Source organism: Grampus griseus, assembly GCF_964374135.1.
Source record: "Grampus griseus genome assembly, chromosome: 18".
NCBI classification, from domain to species: Eukaryota; Metazoa; Chordata; class Mammalia; order Artiodactyla; family Delphinidae; genus Grampus; species Grampus griseus.
The window spans coordinates 74154138-74170329 of record NC_139012.1 but is presented as its reverse complement, the minus strand read 5'-3'; the positions used below and the strand labels follow the sequence as shown (position 1 = coordinate 74170329).

Below are 16192 nucleotides of genomic sequence, written 5' to 3'. Positions count from 1 at the left end.
CACTTCCGGCGGATGTGGGTGGGGGCAACCCCGGAAACGGAAGTGAGCCGCGGGGTCGGCTGACGGTAACAGGCTGAGAAGCTGTTCGCAGTGCGAGTTGAAGATGGTGAGTGAGACCCTGGGCGACCCGAGTGGCCTGCGGGCTCGGGTCCGTGGCCGCAGGAGCAGGCCGCCGCTCCCCAGCCCGTTCCCCGGTGGCGGCGGCGGCGGGAGGAGGAGGCCGGCCTCGGGCGCCATGATTTGTCGAGTCACGGGGTCCGAGGGTTCGTGGCCGCCTCCTGGGCAGGGCTCCGGCGCTGGTCCCGCGAGCGGCGCCTCGGCTTCATCCTTTCCCACCGCCTCCTCTCTCCCATCCCCAAGTCCCCCAGTCGGCCCCGACCCCGGTCCCTTCCCGTAGTTGGCGCCGAGCTGGAAAGGACACCCCCAAAAGTGCAACGGTCTGGGGTGCGGCGCGGCCGACTACCCCTCCCCCGAGGGGAGGACCTTTGGGAGCCTAGTGCCCGACATCCTCACCCACCCCTGACCCTCGGAACTGCCTTGATAACAAACCCACAGCTGTGGGTCCCTTTTCCATCACTCAACTTTACCCCACAAACATTTTTGGGAGCTCGTAGTATGGCAGGTGTTGGAGGGGGGAAAATTGGATAGTTGCTACTCCCCGTTTGTCAGTATTGTTATTGGGTCTCCTCCTGCCCCGTCCTTTCTCTCTTTTTAACTTAAAAGTTTGATGTTTGGGAGAGATTCTTGAATCGTCATTGCTCGCGACTCTGATACTACCAGTACTGCTGCTGGGCCATCCAAATCTAGAAAGTTTCTGTTGGTAAATACTGCTGAACATAGTAAAGAGGTTTAATAAACATCCTCAAGTAACCAGTGTTAATTAACTTTTCATAGATTTGTTTTCCTCTGCTACTTTATTAGAAATATCATGTACTGATTCTCATGTTTTACAGGAGGGAATTGGGAAAGTGATAACAGTAGATCCCAGAGATCAGGATCCCCCTTTTCTTTGTGTGTAGAGGAAACTTTTCTTCCGTTACTCTACAATAAAGCAGTCTGGGAGAAGGAGAACCTTTATGTAGGAAAGCAACAGAAGGTGTTTTTGGAAAGGTACAATCATACAACTCTGGTCCTGGAAAGAGTTCAGGCAGCTGGAAGGATGAGTAAACAGGGCCGGAGAGGTTCTGTGCCTTCGTCAGGTTAGTGGCCTCCACACTAGATTTCAGCTTCTTTTCCTAATTAACTGTGACTTCTATGTGGGAGAGTTGAAACCTGTTGTACAGCTTCTTGAGTTCCAGGCTTCGGACCTTGGACATTATTCAGGCAAGACATTGACAAACCAGTGAAAGGTTTTTGCTTTTCGTTTTGTTTTGTTTTTTTAACAGCTTTGGTGAGGAAAATTGCTTATCAGGCAAATCTTGCTGTGCAGAATTGGAAAATAGAACAGGCTAGAGGCAGTGCTGTTAACATTATCCAGGTGTGAGAGCCTGGACTGGGGTGGTAGATTGAGGAAACCCGGGACACTGTGCAGTACCTGACCTAGTAAAATATAAAAATAAAGTAAAACATCAATTTAAAAAGCTGGTTTCTCAGAATAGTTTCTCCTAGAAGAGTATAACACTCCAAACTACCTGCAGCTCTTTTACGGTTTTCTGCAGAATTGCAGGGAAGATGTATTTCAGCAACAAGTAACTTAAACTCAGCATCTTGTGTTTTAACTATGGTAACATGTATTACATTTTAATTGCATGTTTACTCTATCTTCATTAGATTAAGCCCTGGAAGACAGATATGTATCTTCAGTATCTAGTAGAGAACCTGCCACATAGTAGATATTTAATAAATATTTGGTGATTAAATTATAGTATAAATGAGTAGGGTGACCATACACTAGTACCAAATATACCGTGAGTCTTTGTTTTTATTTTTTTTTATTTATACCATCCTGATTAGGTACATTTATTTTTCATAGGTAGTACCCTCTTATGGGAACCAAAAACTTTCTGAAATTCCCTTTCTTTCTTAGCTCCTGTGACTACTCTCTTCTAGCTGTTCTCTCTGTTCTTAATCCCATTTTACTTGTTCTTCCTTGTCCATAAGGAATGGTATTCCCCAGGATTCTGCCCTCAACATTTTTCATTCTGTGCCGATCATTCTAACCTAAGGGGGGATCTTTCCAATAAAAGTAAATCTGATCATGCCATAACCCTTCAGAGGCTCTCTGTCTATTCCAGAATAAAACAGAAGTTTCTTTGCATATTGAAGCCTTTTCATGTTTTCTTTTGGCCAGCCTTTACTGCTCTACTCAGACATGTAGTTAGCTGGTCATCTCAAACGACTTGTAGCTTGCTCATTTATACTTTTATACTTTTACCCATGTTCTTGTTTTACGTGAATGCCTTTCAGTCTGACAGCACTCGGAGACCAACTCAGGAATCCTTCCCACCCCAAATCGATTTTATTCACTGAGCCATGTATTCCTCTACCATAATGCTAAAGCTCCTGATCCTTGTCTAGACTGGGCCCTTTGAGGGCCAAGACCTTATCCTTTCTTTCCAGTGCTTAAACAGTGTTTTTTTGAACTGTTTACATTTAATAGTGTTTTTCCTTTCTGTTGTAGAATGCCAGAGGACTTGGATCTCAGCTAAAGGACAGTATTCCAGTTACTGAACTTTCAGCAAGTGGACCTTTTGAAAGTCATGATCTTCTTCGAAAAGGGTATATGGGGGCATTGGGACTTTGACTTTGTTCTGGTAAAATGTGAATTGTTTCTCACAGTATTCTTTAAATATTTTGATAGGCCATAATGTATATTTAATTTAGGAGGTAGCAAGTAATACACTGTAGGGGAGGAGGGGGAGGGCAGGATTGGATGTGTTCTATAGTGGAAGAAGCATCTTATCAGAGTAGTAGGTTCCCAGGAAAGGGCATCTTCCTAGGAGATGTTACCCAGTAGCATGATTTGGTAGGATTCTTCTTTGTGCTGCTGATAACTTGGAGAGCCATTTGTCTCTTCATCTTATTAACTTTTGGAGTAATTGACTGTTCTTTGGGAGACACTAGAACATAGCAGTAAAGAGCATGGACTCTGGGTTTTGGTCCTGGCTCCGCCATTTACTAGATGTATGCCTGTGGGCAGGTTACTTAATTGTTCTACGTCTCAGTGTCCACACCTGTGAAATAAGGCTAGTAATAGCATATATGTTATTTTGAATGAGCTAACACATGGAAAGTACGTAGACCAGTACATGGCATTAGTAAGCACTGGGTAAGGCTTAGATGCTCTTATTTTTCTTTTCTAGTTTCAGTACAGTTATGCCCCTTCCCTCGATTTTCTATATTTTTCTATATGTTTAGGTCTGAATTTCTAGTTCTGGTCCTTTTCCTTGGCAGATTGTTTTTCTGCTTAATCAAATAAGGATAATGCTTTCCTCCCCGCTTTGTATGTACTGTGTTTTGAATTTTTGAATTTTATATCTAATTTTCAGGTGTTTACTCTTACTGTCTTAGAATATCATTCTAATATTGGTCTCTGGGAGCAGACATAATACCTCACTATTGTCTTTTCATTCTGTAGTAAAAGATGCACTATATTGCCTTTGGAATTGGCAGTAGTATAGTATAGGCAGATTTATAAGCTAGCCAGTAACCAATCCGGGTGATTCGTTCTTGTTTTTTTTGTTTTCACATGAAATGCTTCTTTTCCTTCCCAGTTAGACTGTAAGATTGCCACGAGCAGAGCCATTATCAAATTCCACTTTGCGGATAATGTTCTGTACAAAGATAGTATTCAGTAAACGATTGTTGCAGGATTTCTAAGGTTTCCTTCAGCTCTCAGATCCTGGTTTGGACAATAAGATAGTCATCTTTGTATATCTAGGGTGATAAAGACCCGCGGCCTGGTTCTAGCTGTATATCACCTAATATGGTACTTTATACATAGTAGGTGTTTGGTAAATGTCAAACAGATCGTTCAACATGTGTTTACCAAAAATATATTAACTATTGAATATGCATTAGATCTGAACAAAAGAGGCTTAGATATTTTATATAATGCAAGAATCATGTCATCAGAGTAATAGTATTAAACATACTTTTTATTAAATTTCTTCTAGGTACAGGGCATCATTTAGCACCATTTTTGGGGGGGTTCTCCCCAGTGAATTGAAGTCTTGACCACCAGTATCTATAATAGATGCATTTAAAACAATATTCAGTAAATTTGACTTCTTGTCTTCCTTTTGGTATATAGTTCTATGAATTTTAAAACATGTGTTAATTCCCAGAACCATCACCACCACACTCAGGATACAGAATAGTTTACTCATCCCCCCAAAACTCCCTGTGCCATTTATTTATACTACAACAGTGATGGATGTGATTTTGAGCTCTAGGTATTCAGTAATATATAATCTTCCATCTTAAATGTTTATTTTCAGTTTTTCTTATGTGAAAAATGAACTTTTGCCCAGTCATCCTCTTGAATTATCAGAAAAAAATGTAAGTATGTTACCTGTGTTTTTATTTTTATCCTTTAGAAAAATATTTTTAATAATACCTGATTAAGACACTTCTGGTGTTGAGCATTTAACCATGAAAAACTTGAGGCCTTGTTTTCAATATCCTAATCTTTGAGTTATCATTGTATTGCTTCACTAAAGCTCCCTTTCTACACATTCTTCTTTGTCTTTTTTATAGACATTTCTAGAGGTTAGTCCACCTTTCCATTCCTTTCATATGTTCTCCTTTGATGATCCCATTTTCTTTTATATTTATTCCCCTGCCATTTTTGCTGTTGGTCTTCCCAAGCCCATATCTCTAGCCTTGACCTCTTTTTCAAGCCCTGCATCTCCAAGTTACTGCTGGGCACAGTAGGTGCACAGGTGAACATGACATAGTCCCCATCCTTAAGGGGCTGAAATTTTAATGGGAGGATAAGCAGTGGATAGGGGCTTCATAAAGTGTTGTAGAGGACCAGGGATGGAGCAAGCATCTGTGGAAAGCTTTCTAGAAGAGGGCATTTGAACAGTTTTAGAACAGTATTAACCAGATAAATAGGTGGGGAAAGGTTATTCCCCAGAGGGTATAGCTTGTACAGATGTCCTAAAGACAACCTAAAGGGTTTTTAAATAACACATTCAGAGCAAGAACAAGGAGGTGTCTTACTACTTGGGGATGATGGTGCAGTGTCACCCAGTTAACAGGAAGCTGACCTATTCCGGTTTTTTTGTTTTGTTTCCTCCCTCTTCAGCAAGGGGAAAGATTTTTCCTTAAGAAAGAGTAGAACAAATAATTTGATGATGAAATTGAAGTTCAAATTAGACGAGAAAATAAAGGGGCCCCTGGCTGCTTTAGCTGCATTCTGGTTTCATGCTCAGAAGATGAGAAGGTTGTTTTTCAGAGATTTCAGATTAGCCATAGAAAACATATAAATCAGGTTTATGGAAGAAAAAGCTGACACGGATAGCTCGTTTTGATGAATAAGTGAACTACATCATAGATGAAGCAATAGACCAAAAGACTAGGCCAGAACTTCAAGAAAAACAAAGAGGTGAATGTGAAGTTCTGCATTTGGGTTCAAAGATAAATTATACATATTTAGATGGGGTAAACCTGACTTTTTTTTTTGCGCTACCCGGGCCTCTCACTGTTGTGGCCTCTCCCGTTGCGGAGCACAGGCTCCGGACGCGCAGGCTCAGCGGCCATGGCTCACGGGCCCAGCCGCTCCGCGGCATGTGGGATCCTCCCAGGCTGGGGCACGAACCCGCGTCCCCTGCATCGGCAGGCGGACTCTCAACCACTGCACCACCAGGGAAACCCTGACTCGTTTTTTAGAAGTAGTATCAGTGCTTAGTAAGAGTATGATTCCAGAATAAAATTGCTTATTAGTACCCAACACAAATTGGACAGACTTCAGAGTTTGGGTTTCTTTTTTCCCCCAGACTCAATTACTCAGAAAGGTGGAGTTTAAGGGTTGTAATTTAATTAACAGGACCGTATAATGGGTCTGATTATTTCTTTTATGAAATCCTTTGAAGTAGATACTTTCATACTTAGAAATTTCTTACTAATTATTGTCCCTGTATAAAACTTTCTGGATCTGAGGTTATTTACACCTTTTTGCTCTACCAGTTTTGCAGTAATTCTAATCAAAAGCATTGAAATATGATTATGCCTTGTAAATACACTTTTGCAATGTGAAAAACATTCCCTTAATGTATTAGTTCTGTAAATCTAAATTTTAGGTGGTAATTTTACACCAGTGAAGGACACCTGCATGCCAGGTAAAATATAGACATACATATTCTAAAATTTGTCGAAGAAATTAGTAAAAATACTTCGTTTTTATTTCAGTTATGGTTATTGAAATCTTTCCTCTAAGTATTGTGTCACATGCGTATCAGTGCTAACTGTTTTGAAAGCAGAATGTTGAGTAACATTTAAAATTACATTGTTGTCTTTATAGTTCCAGCTCAACCAAGATAAAATGAACTTTTCCACACTGAGAAACATCCAGGGTCTATTTGCTCCATTAAAACTACAAATGGAATTCAAGGCAGTGCAGCAGGTGGGTTTATGAATGTCAATTTATATGCATCCCACCTGTGTGTTGATATCAATTGGAAGGAGCCTTCTATTTTAATAACAGCTGTACAAACCTTACCTTCTCTTCTCCCCTACAACCTATCCTACTTTCCCCCTTTTAGGATATGACCTTGATTTCTACTTCATAGAGAAAAGAAGCTTTGAAATGGAAAACTCCTTTAAATTATAGGCTCACTGTCTGAAAACTTACCTGTGTTCACTTTTCATGTTTTTCTCCTTTGGGGGGTTACACTGAATCTGAGATGCCTCTAGGAATATCCAGGTGGAGGTATCTAATAGGCAGGTTGTATATTGCTGAGTATACCTGTTGCTTAGGAAGAAGATCTTCGGAAAGGTTGTTCCAAGTGTGTAAGAACTGTCCCCCCATCTGTGCTCTGGATTCTGTCACATCCATTGATTCCAGTGATTGCTGGACAACTAACAAAGAACAGAAAAACTGAAAATTTGGTTTGGCTACATTAAAGTTTGTTGGGTACAAACTATGTGCCATTGACTATATATGTATACTTTACACTGCACCATGCTACAGGTTTGAGAGGAAGGTGCTGTTATCCTAGTTCACAGATGGAAACAGGGTGACACAAGTCAGGTAACTTAGGCAAAGCCTAAGTAAGTATAAAAGCAGAATTTGAATCCAGATCTCTCTGACTGTACAGCCCATGCTTTCTCCACTGTACTTAGATACTAGTCTGCAGTATATGTATTTAATAATTGAAAAAAGTATATAACACTAGTTCACAATGGCATTGTGGTTTTTAAAGGCCCACAGGTGACTTTGATCTTCATTTCTAGTTACCACTACTGTTTTTTTTTTTTAAATTAATTATTAGTTTATTTTTTGCTGCGTTGGTCTTCGTTGCTGCATGGGCTTTCTCTAGTTGTGGCGAGTGGCGGCTACTCTTCGTTGCGGTGCGTGGGCTTCTCATTGCGGTGGCTTCTCTTGTTGCGGAACATGGGCTCTAGGCATGCTGGCTTCAGCAGTTGTGGCACGCAGGCTCAGTAGTTGTAGTTCGTGGGCTCTAGAGCGCAGGCTCAGTAGTTGTGGCACGTGGGCTTAGTTGCTCCGCGGCATATGGGATCTTCCCAGACCAGGGATCAAACCCGTGTCCCCTGCATTGGCAGGCAGATTCTTAACCACTGTGCCACCAGGGAAGTCCCTATCGGTACTGTTTTAAAGGGTCATAACTTAAACATTTGTGTGAGCAATACAGAACAACATAAAAAATGAATAATTGGTTTACTAAATAGAATACTGCTCTCGCTGAGTTGGAATTTCTTCAGGAATTTGATCATCCCACGTTTATTAGGAACAAAGAATGGTGTTAGGCTCTAGGATTTTGCATTTCATCACGTGGTGTGTGCTTGGGTTTCCTGGACGGAAGCGAAACCCTCGAACGTGAGCAAGCCTGATGGGATTGTTAAGTGTCAGTGAGAAGCTCTCAGTTTCAGTGTATATATTTTGCATAAAGTGTTGAGGAATTTTTAAAATGTTGGTTTGGGTCTCAAATGTGAACTTGCATGTTAAATTGATTAACCCACATTGGTTAAATTGATATGTTACTTGGTTTTGTGAATTTTACAAATAAAGAATGAAGAATGTGAAATTTGGTCATGTATATTTTTTCCCCTTGGTTTTTTCTAATTTTGCCTTTTTATACTTTTCCTGAAGGTTCAGCGTCTTCCATTTCTTCCAAGCTCAAACCTTTCATTGGATATTTTGAGGGGTAATGATGAGACTATTGGATTTGAAGATATTCTTAATGGTAAGTGTCATTCCATACCTTTTTATAGAGCCCCAATAATGTACAAGATAACAGCAGCAGATGAAACGTACAGCGTCTTCATCCTCGTGGAGTTTATAGCTGATTGAATTCATTTGTGTTTATTCAGTGAAATAAGATAAACTTTAATGGTAATAACTGTTTAACTGGTTTTAAAAGTGAAAATTATTTATGGAGTTCTGAGATTATAGTCATTTCAGTCAATTAATGACAGTCATTCCTTTCATATCCTGAGGATAAAGTCTGTTGTGTGAGTCCAGTGCAATATTCTTAGGGTAGCTTAAACGAGGATTGTTGTTGCACTGTTCAGAATGTTTGTGGGATGTGACTAGTTTTAAAAACAACTAGAAAAAATCAGATCAAAGTTTTCTTTAAAAAATACCCACCCTTTCCTCCTAAGTAATTGTTGTGTTTCTATAGATGGTGAATAGTAAAGAAGAATCTGTCATTTTTAACAAAATTCTCTGGATGATTATATTATGTATGACATAAATGGCTTTTAAGTAAGAGCAATACATGCAGCATCCTTTATTTTTTTCTGGTTCTGAGGACGGTAAACAAATATAATTCTGTCCAGTATTTCTTCTGTTCATTATGCCTCAGCAGTTTGGGAGAAACAGAAAAACCCAACAGGATTAAATTATATTACTTTTGCTTGGCTGCTAATGTCCGGTAACGAGATGCTGTGGATGCAACAGAAATCTCATGAGACTCCTCTTTGAGAATCTTCCCTGAGGGAACTTTTTGAATGCAGGAAAATCTGGAATTCCTAAGCTTTTACATTGAATTTAGACCTCATTTAAAATTAGTAAGGTGATAGCTCAGGTTTATAATTATCTTTTAGTTATAAAAATGCACTCATTTAAAAATCAGGCTCTGTAAAGTCATGTGAAAAAAAGGGAGAGGGACTTACTGAGCATTTATTCAGTCAGTAAAATAATTGTTATACGTCAGGCACTGGGCTAGGCTTTGAATATACGACGGTGAAAAAAACAAAACATCTGTGCTTCCTAATGGGGGAGGTAAACATTAACAGTTAAAACACAAACATGTAGTTATAAACAGTGATTAAATTCTAAGAATAAAGGGAGTAGGTGTATAGTTTGTTGTTGGGTAGGAGGGCCAGGCACCTCTGGGAATATGACATATAAATTGATTCCTGAAAGATACATGAATTAGTTGAGCTAAAAGTAGAGGGAAGAATATTTCAGACAGAAGAAGCTGTATGCCCAGGGTCTCTAACCTGAGAACAGCCGAAGAGCTCTGAAGGGTTTATTCCACTTAAGAGCTAACAAGTTAGCCCTCTGTAGTTTCACGGATGCTGGCAGAGACAGACTCCTCGAGACAAAGGGCAGTTTGTTATTCACGGCAGTAGCAGAAGCCAGAGCATCAGCTTTTCTGTTGGGTCCCTAAGCCCCAGTTCCCACAGGGCAGCAAGAAGAGGGTTAGATGAAACCAGCATATAGAGTGTATTTTGTTACAGTAAGGGGAACCCCAAGTTCAGGGCACCTGAATCTTATAATGGGCAGTCAGCCTGCCTATTCTGTGCCCCAAGGGCAACATGATCTCTCTTTAGAAACAGCCTTGGAAAGAGAGTCCAGAACAAAGGCAGACAGTGCCTCTGCTTCCAAGACTTGTGGAATCAAGAAAGGCTCCTAGAGAATTGTCTCTCAACACACATAAGAACATGTTAAGAAGGCCCATGTAGCTGGAGTGTTTTGAGGGAAGTGGAAAGTAGAATAAGGTGAGGTTGAAAAGCCAGGCAGGTACAGAGGAGCCAGCGCCTTGCAGACCATAAAAAGTTTATTCAGAATGCAACAGAAAGCCATTGAGTGATTTTTTTTTTTCTTTTGACATCTGAAGACTGTAACTTTATTTTATTTTTTTCTTCAGCTCTTTTGTTTTCTTTCAATTTATAATCTTTTTTTTAATTTTATTTTTTCAAACAGGTTATTAGTTATCTATTTTATGCATATTAGTGTATATGTGTCAGTCGCAGTCTCCCAATTCATCCCACCACCACCCCTGCCCCCCCTCCGACGTTCCCCCCGTGGTGTCCATACCCATCGAGTGATTTTTAAGCCGTGACATGTGATAGAATTTCAGATTTAAAAAGATCACTAGCGGGGGCTTCCCTGGTGGCGCAGTGGTTGCGAGTCCGCCTGCCGATGCAGGGAACACGAGTTCGTGCCCTGGTCCAGGAAGATCCCACATGCCGCAGGGTGGCTAGGCCCGCGAGCCATGGCCGCTGGGCCTGCCCGTCCGGAGCCTGTGCTCCGCAACGGGAGAGGCCACAACAGTGAGAGAGGCCCGCGTACCACAAAAAAAAAAAAAAAAAAAAAAAAAAGATCACTGGCTATCTTATGGACATCTTTATATATTCATTCCTTGCATCTCTGTAAGGCAGCTAAGAACTAGAAAGATCCTCTGTTTAGGTAGGTGATTTTTGTCAGGATGAGATCACTGCACTGCACTTTGGGTAGTTTCCCCCTTGTGGGGACTGTGACTGTATAATTTATGGACAGTTTATGGCTTCACCTTAGGGCCTTGCCTTAGCTGTTCCTTCTGCTTAGAATACTTTCCCCCCCTCACTTTTCAGATCCCAGTTTAAATGTCACTCCTTCAGAGACTACCCAGTCTAAAGTAGTCCCAGTCACCCTGTCACCTCATTTTCATTCTTTGCTTATCAGTTTTTCAGTATTTTTCTTGTCTCTTATTTGTTTTCCCCAACTTAAATACAGGCCTCGCGAGAGCTGGGGACTTTGTCTTGTTAACTCTTGTGTCTCCAGTGCCTCATAAGGTGCTTAATCCGTGATGAGTGTTGAAAGCTGTTGCTCACCACATTCTCCTCATCACATTTGACCCAGAAGGAATTTTAAAGTCTGTAATGAGGGAGTAGTGTGTTAATCTAAGCGTGATATGAAGACTAGTCAACTGTGATGAAAATCTGTATAATTCTCCAATTTACATTTTTTAAAGTGTTGGAGGTGATCAGGGTTTTGTTTGCTTGCTCATCAGGGAAGTGCTTGGCCAAGAAAAATCTGCACATTATATTTTAAGGAAGGGAAGAGAATGTGAGGAAGGCAGTAAGAAAGTCACAACTAGCCTTTTTCTTAATGCTGAAAGTGGCCTTCCGTTTACTCTAGTTCTGTCACTTTAAGATGAGGGAACTGAGACTGACCAAGAGGCCGGGTCCTCCCTGGGAGTCTCACGGGCCAGGGCCTTGCTTACATGGTGTGCTGTCTTCTGGTGCAAGTGATTTATTTCATAAGCATGTATTTTATTAAAGTCAAAAGCTTTAAAAAGCAGAGTTTAAAAGGGAAGTTGTTATTATATAAATAAGGATATTCTTTGTTTAAATATTGAAAACATTACAGCTGAGACTCAAGTCCTCCATGTTTACCCCAAACCCATTTCTCTCCCTGCTTCCCTATTTGCCTGCTGCTTGCTTTTACTTAGTGTATGTCCTTCCAGACTTTTTTCTGTGTGTCTTCATACAAATATATATAATCAGAAAATATCTGGCGTTGCTTTGTGTATATATTTTTTTTATCACAATTGGTATCATACTGTGTGTATCTTACGGTAGTAGGTATGCTGCATCAATACATGTATTGAGTTTTCTCTCTTATTAACAAAACAGGGCTGCAGCAAACATCTTTGTTCTTTGTACTCATGTGCGGACATACTTTTTCTTAATTTGGGTTTTGGATGCCTGTTGTATACATAGCCATTTACTCTATTAATAATTGTAACAGTATCAGTTGTTGCTAAGGTTACTTTGTTGTGTGACAGATGTCAAGAGTAGAGATTGCTGAACTAATGTGACACAGTAATCTCCAGTCTCTTAGGAGATCCAGTGAGGAAACATCCAAATTGATGTTACTCTTGGTAATCATTATTTTAATGATTATTTATTTTTACAAACTGATTTTACAGTTTATTTCGTTGGGTATTTATTCTGTTTCTTGTCCTGTGTGGAGGAGAAGAGGCTTTGTTTGTTTGTAGGAAGCTTAATGTTGTTATTCATTTTAAAAACTCTTAGGTGCATTATTGCAGTTAAAGTAAGACTTTTGTCTGACTCGTCAATACAGACAAGAGAGTGAAGGTTTTTAAGGTTTTCTTGCTCTAGACTTCTGGTTTGTGTACATATATATTTGCAACAGAGCACAGAGTGATAGAAATAAAATGGGTTTTGCAAATTAGATTACGGATTGTTTAATCTCTTATTAGAGATCGTTCCTAGAGTCAACTGGAAAGCACTGGAAAACTTAAGAACTTTGAAAAAGAACTTATTCAATCTATATTTTCTTTTACAATCACCTGAATTGAGGTATACTTGACATACAGTAGAATGCACCCATTCTAAGTGTCCAGTTCTTTAATATGTTTGTTTTTGTTTGTTTTCAGACCCGTCACAAAGTGAACTAATGGGAGAACCACATTTGATGGTTGAATATAAGCTCGGTTTACTATAATGCAGTGTGCTGTTCATGGAAGTAGAGGGGCTGCGTCTTGTTTATAGTCGTTTTTTACTATAATTTGACGTGCACAACATTAAAATTACTGACACATGAGAATTTTTGCCTAAATAGTATCTGTGATCATTTGAAGTTATTTGGGTCTTTGGTTTATGTGATAATTGAAGGCACTAAAGGGAGATGGTTTAAAAACTTCTAATTTATATTAAAACAATAGCCTTCTACGTCTTTAAAAAAATGTTGCTAATTAATATCATAAAACTATGCACAGGTTCCAATTCAGCCTGTTTCCTAGTTATTTCATAAATTTAATTTTGAATAATCATTATTGGTATTTGAGCCTGCAAACTTCATAGTAGCATCTTTCAGAATAAACATCTGTTCAGTGGCAGCATTTCAAAGTAAGTACAAAATAAGACTATTATATTTTACCTTGTTTCAGTATAGTCCATTAATACTCATAAGAATAACACTTGCTTTATTGATGCTACTTAGGATTATAACTACATTCTTTGATTCTTTCAGGTTGAAAAGTATAAGTTCAGAGGTTTTGATTTTGGTCTTGTCTTTAAAGTGAAAAATTAAACAATCAGCAGATGTCAATTAAACTGTAGTACTGCATAGATTAATATATCATAAGATGCTTAAATTTAAAAAGGAAAACAGAACATTCATGTACACATACAACTATTCATGAACAAATTCAATAATAGTTTATTTAAAAATAAATCTTCCCTATGGTTGTTCTTTGTTAATAAGGTATTTTTTTATGGACCTAGTATACAAAATTAAAGATTATCAATTTCTCAGGAGTATTTTTATTGTCTAAGTCACTGATCTATGACTGATGGCAATGTTTTCTCCCCCCACTGGGAGTGGGGGGGGTCATTTAACAGTGTCTAGAGAAATTTCTGGTTGTCACAACTTTGGGGAGGGTTTCCAGCTGGCATCTAGTGCAAGGAGGCTAGGGATGCTGCTAAACATCCTACTGTAAAAATTGCTCCTGACCGTTGAGAATTGAGCTTAAAACTGTCTTTGCCAACACAATATTTGCCAACCCACTTTACACTTAAATTATGAGAAAATATAGAAGGTTCACTAATTGATTGTTTCTAAACGTGTTCTCTTTCAACTAATTAACAAAGTTGGATATTTCTGTACCTTAATTAGTTTTAGGAATAGTAGATACTCTTCCTGACCAGTAGAAGGTACTATGAATTAATGAACATAGTTTAAATGGAAAAACTGATGCTTTAAACACAGAAATTGGTAATCATGATTAGTGCTTATTCTCTGAAGGTCTTCATGCTTGCCCCTCTCTCCTTTTCCTCTTTTACCTCCTTTGTGTTTACACCCATGATCCTTATCCCTGGGTGCCTGTAAAATCACCTGGAAATCTTGTGAAACAATTTTGGTGTCAGGGTCTGAATCTCAGAAATTCCAGAAGGACGAGTCTGGGGTGGATCCCAGGAAGTCTACTTTTGAAAAGCTCTCCAGGGATGAGAACCTTTGATTTATATGCTTGCTTTCGCCTTTATAGTAATATTTATTAGCATCAGTTAATTCTTCCCGTGTACCTCGGTGCTGGAACGTTTGCTAGTAGTCTCTGCAAACTGCAGTGTGTGCCTGGAGTTGGGATGATTTGGGTTCCTTCATGAGAGTAAATTTCAGGTTCCTCTGAGATACTTTGCCTAGGTGCCAGACTCTTCAGTTAGGCATTTTTTCTTTCAGATGCCGTGGGGTTTGTTTTAAGGAATTAGTTTAGTATTTTGAGGGTTTAAGAGATACTTCACAGGTTGGTGCCTGATTACAATTAATTTTACTAACACTAAAATGATAAAATTCACAATAAAAGAGATATAAACATAATTAATGGACTGTAATGTAGTTCTGTGTTACTTTTTTAAATATATATGTGAATAAAGGAATTTGTGGATTTTATTGTCTCAAAGCGGGTGGGTTTGCAAATAACTGAGCACTGTTTGGCACATCATGGGATGGCTCTTTCACTAGACATGTCTCTTCAGTCCTACCCTCTGTACAAAATATAAATGATAGGCTTATTTTTTATTAATTTTTCTTTTTGCAGTGGGTTTTATCCCTCTTTCAGGAGTACACATAAGTATAACCCAGTGCTTTCCTGCATTTTGTTACTCCTTTGAATGCAGACATTTCAAGAGTGTAGAAAATTGTCTGAACAGGTAGATTACTTTTGAAAAGCTGAAAGACTGTATAGTGTATAATCTTCCACTGGAGTCTACAATTGGATGAATCTAAGTTTAACCAAATTTTGACTTGATATTTCAATAAAGCAAAACCAAAAATGTGATACTTCATTGAACTTATTTATTTAGCTCATGATTTCAAAGTTGAAATTCAGGTTCCTTCAAGTACAACAAATCCTTAATTAAGAGCCCATACCTTGGTGGGGGCAGTGGCCAAGATGGCAGAGTAGAAAGTCCCTGAACTCACCTCCTCCCATGGGCATGTCCAAATGACAGCTGTTTAACAGCACACAGCTGTCTATGGAAACAACCTGAAGACTAACAGAAAAGATTTTCCACCATTAAAAACATAAAGAAGGGGCTTCCTTGGTGGTGCAGTGGTTGAGAGTCCGCCTGCCGATGCAGGGGACACGGGTTCGTGCCCCGGTGCAGGAAGATCCCACATGCCGCAGAGTGGCTGGGCCCGTGAGCCATGGCTGCTGAGCCTGCGCGTCTGGAGCCTGTGCTCCGCAACGGAAGAGGCCACAACAGTGAGAGGCCGGCGTACTGGAAAAAAAAAACATGAAGGAAGCACGAGTCAGGTAGGAAGGACAGAGATACAGTATATCAGGACCCACACCCACAGGTTGGTGAGGAAGTGGGAGGAATATCACAATTATAGAGATCCTCCCCAAGGAGCAAGGGGTTTGAGCCCATTGGACTCCCCAGCCTGGGGGTCCTCCACCAGGAAAATGAGCCCCCAGAACACCTGGCTTTGAAAACCAGTGGGGCTTATGTTCAGAAGAGCCAGAGGGCTACAGGAAACAGACTTCTCTCTGAAAGGGTAAATGCGATCTGACTCCCAGTGTAGACGTTAATTTGAAAGGACAGAGGGTCAAACCTGCTTGCTGATCTTGGATCCAGGGAGGCAGGAGGCACCTGGGACTCCCCCTGGGGAGAGATGCTGGCAGCATCCAGTTTGGGGAACTTGTTCTACCACAATAACACCAGCATTGTGAAGCACCATTTTGGAATTCTCATGTCCTGTTAGCGCCAGGGACCTATCAGTGGGCCAGCAGCAGCCCTGTGCCCCCCTGGGTCAAACACCCAACCACGTGGG

The 16192-nt window shown here is 40.0% G+C and overlaps 1 protein-coding gene across 1 annotated transcript; it reads left to right on the top strand.

The window, feature by feature from the left end:
- The first annotated feature begins 22 nt into the window (after window positions 1-22).
- POMP (proteasome maturation protein) lies at window positions 23-15158 on the top strand. The gene is made up of 6 exons (XM_082676004.1): window positions 23-106; window positions 2621-2718; window positions 4440-4500; window positions 6467-6568; window positions 8276-8369; window positions 12798-15158. Exons 1-6 carry the CDS (start codon window positions 104-106, stop codon window positions 12863-12865), a joined length of 426 nt encoding a protein of 141 aa, XP_082532130.1. The 5' UTR covers window positions 23-103; the 3' UTR covers window positions 12866-15158.
- Window positions 15159-16192: the final 1034 nt, after the last annotated feature.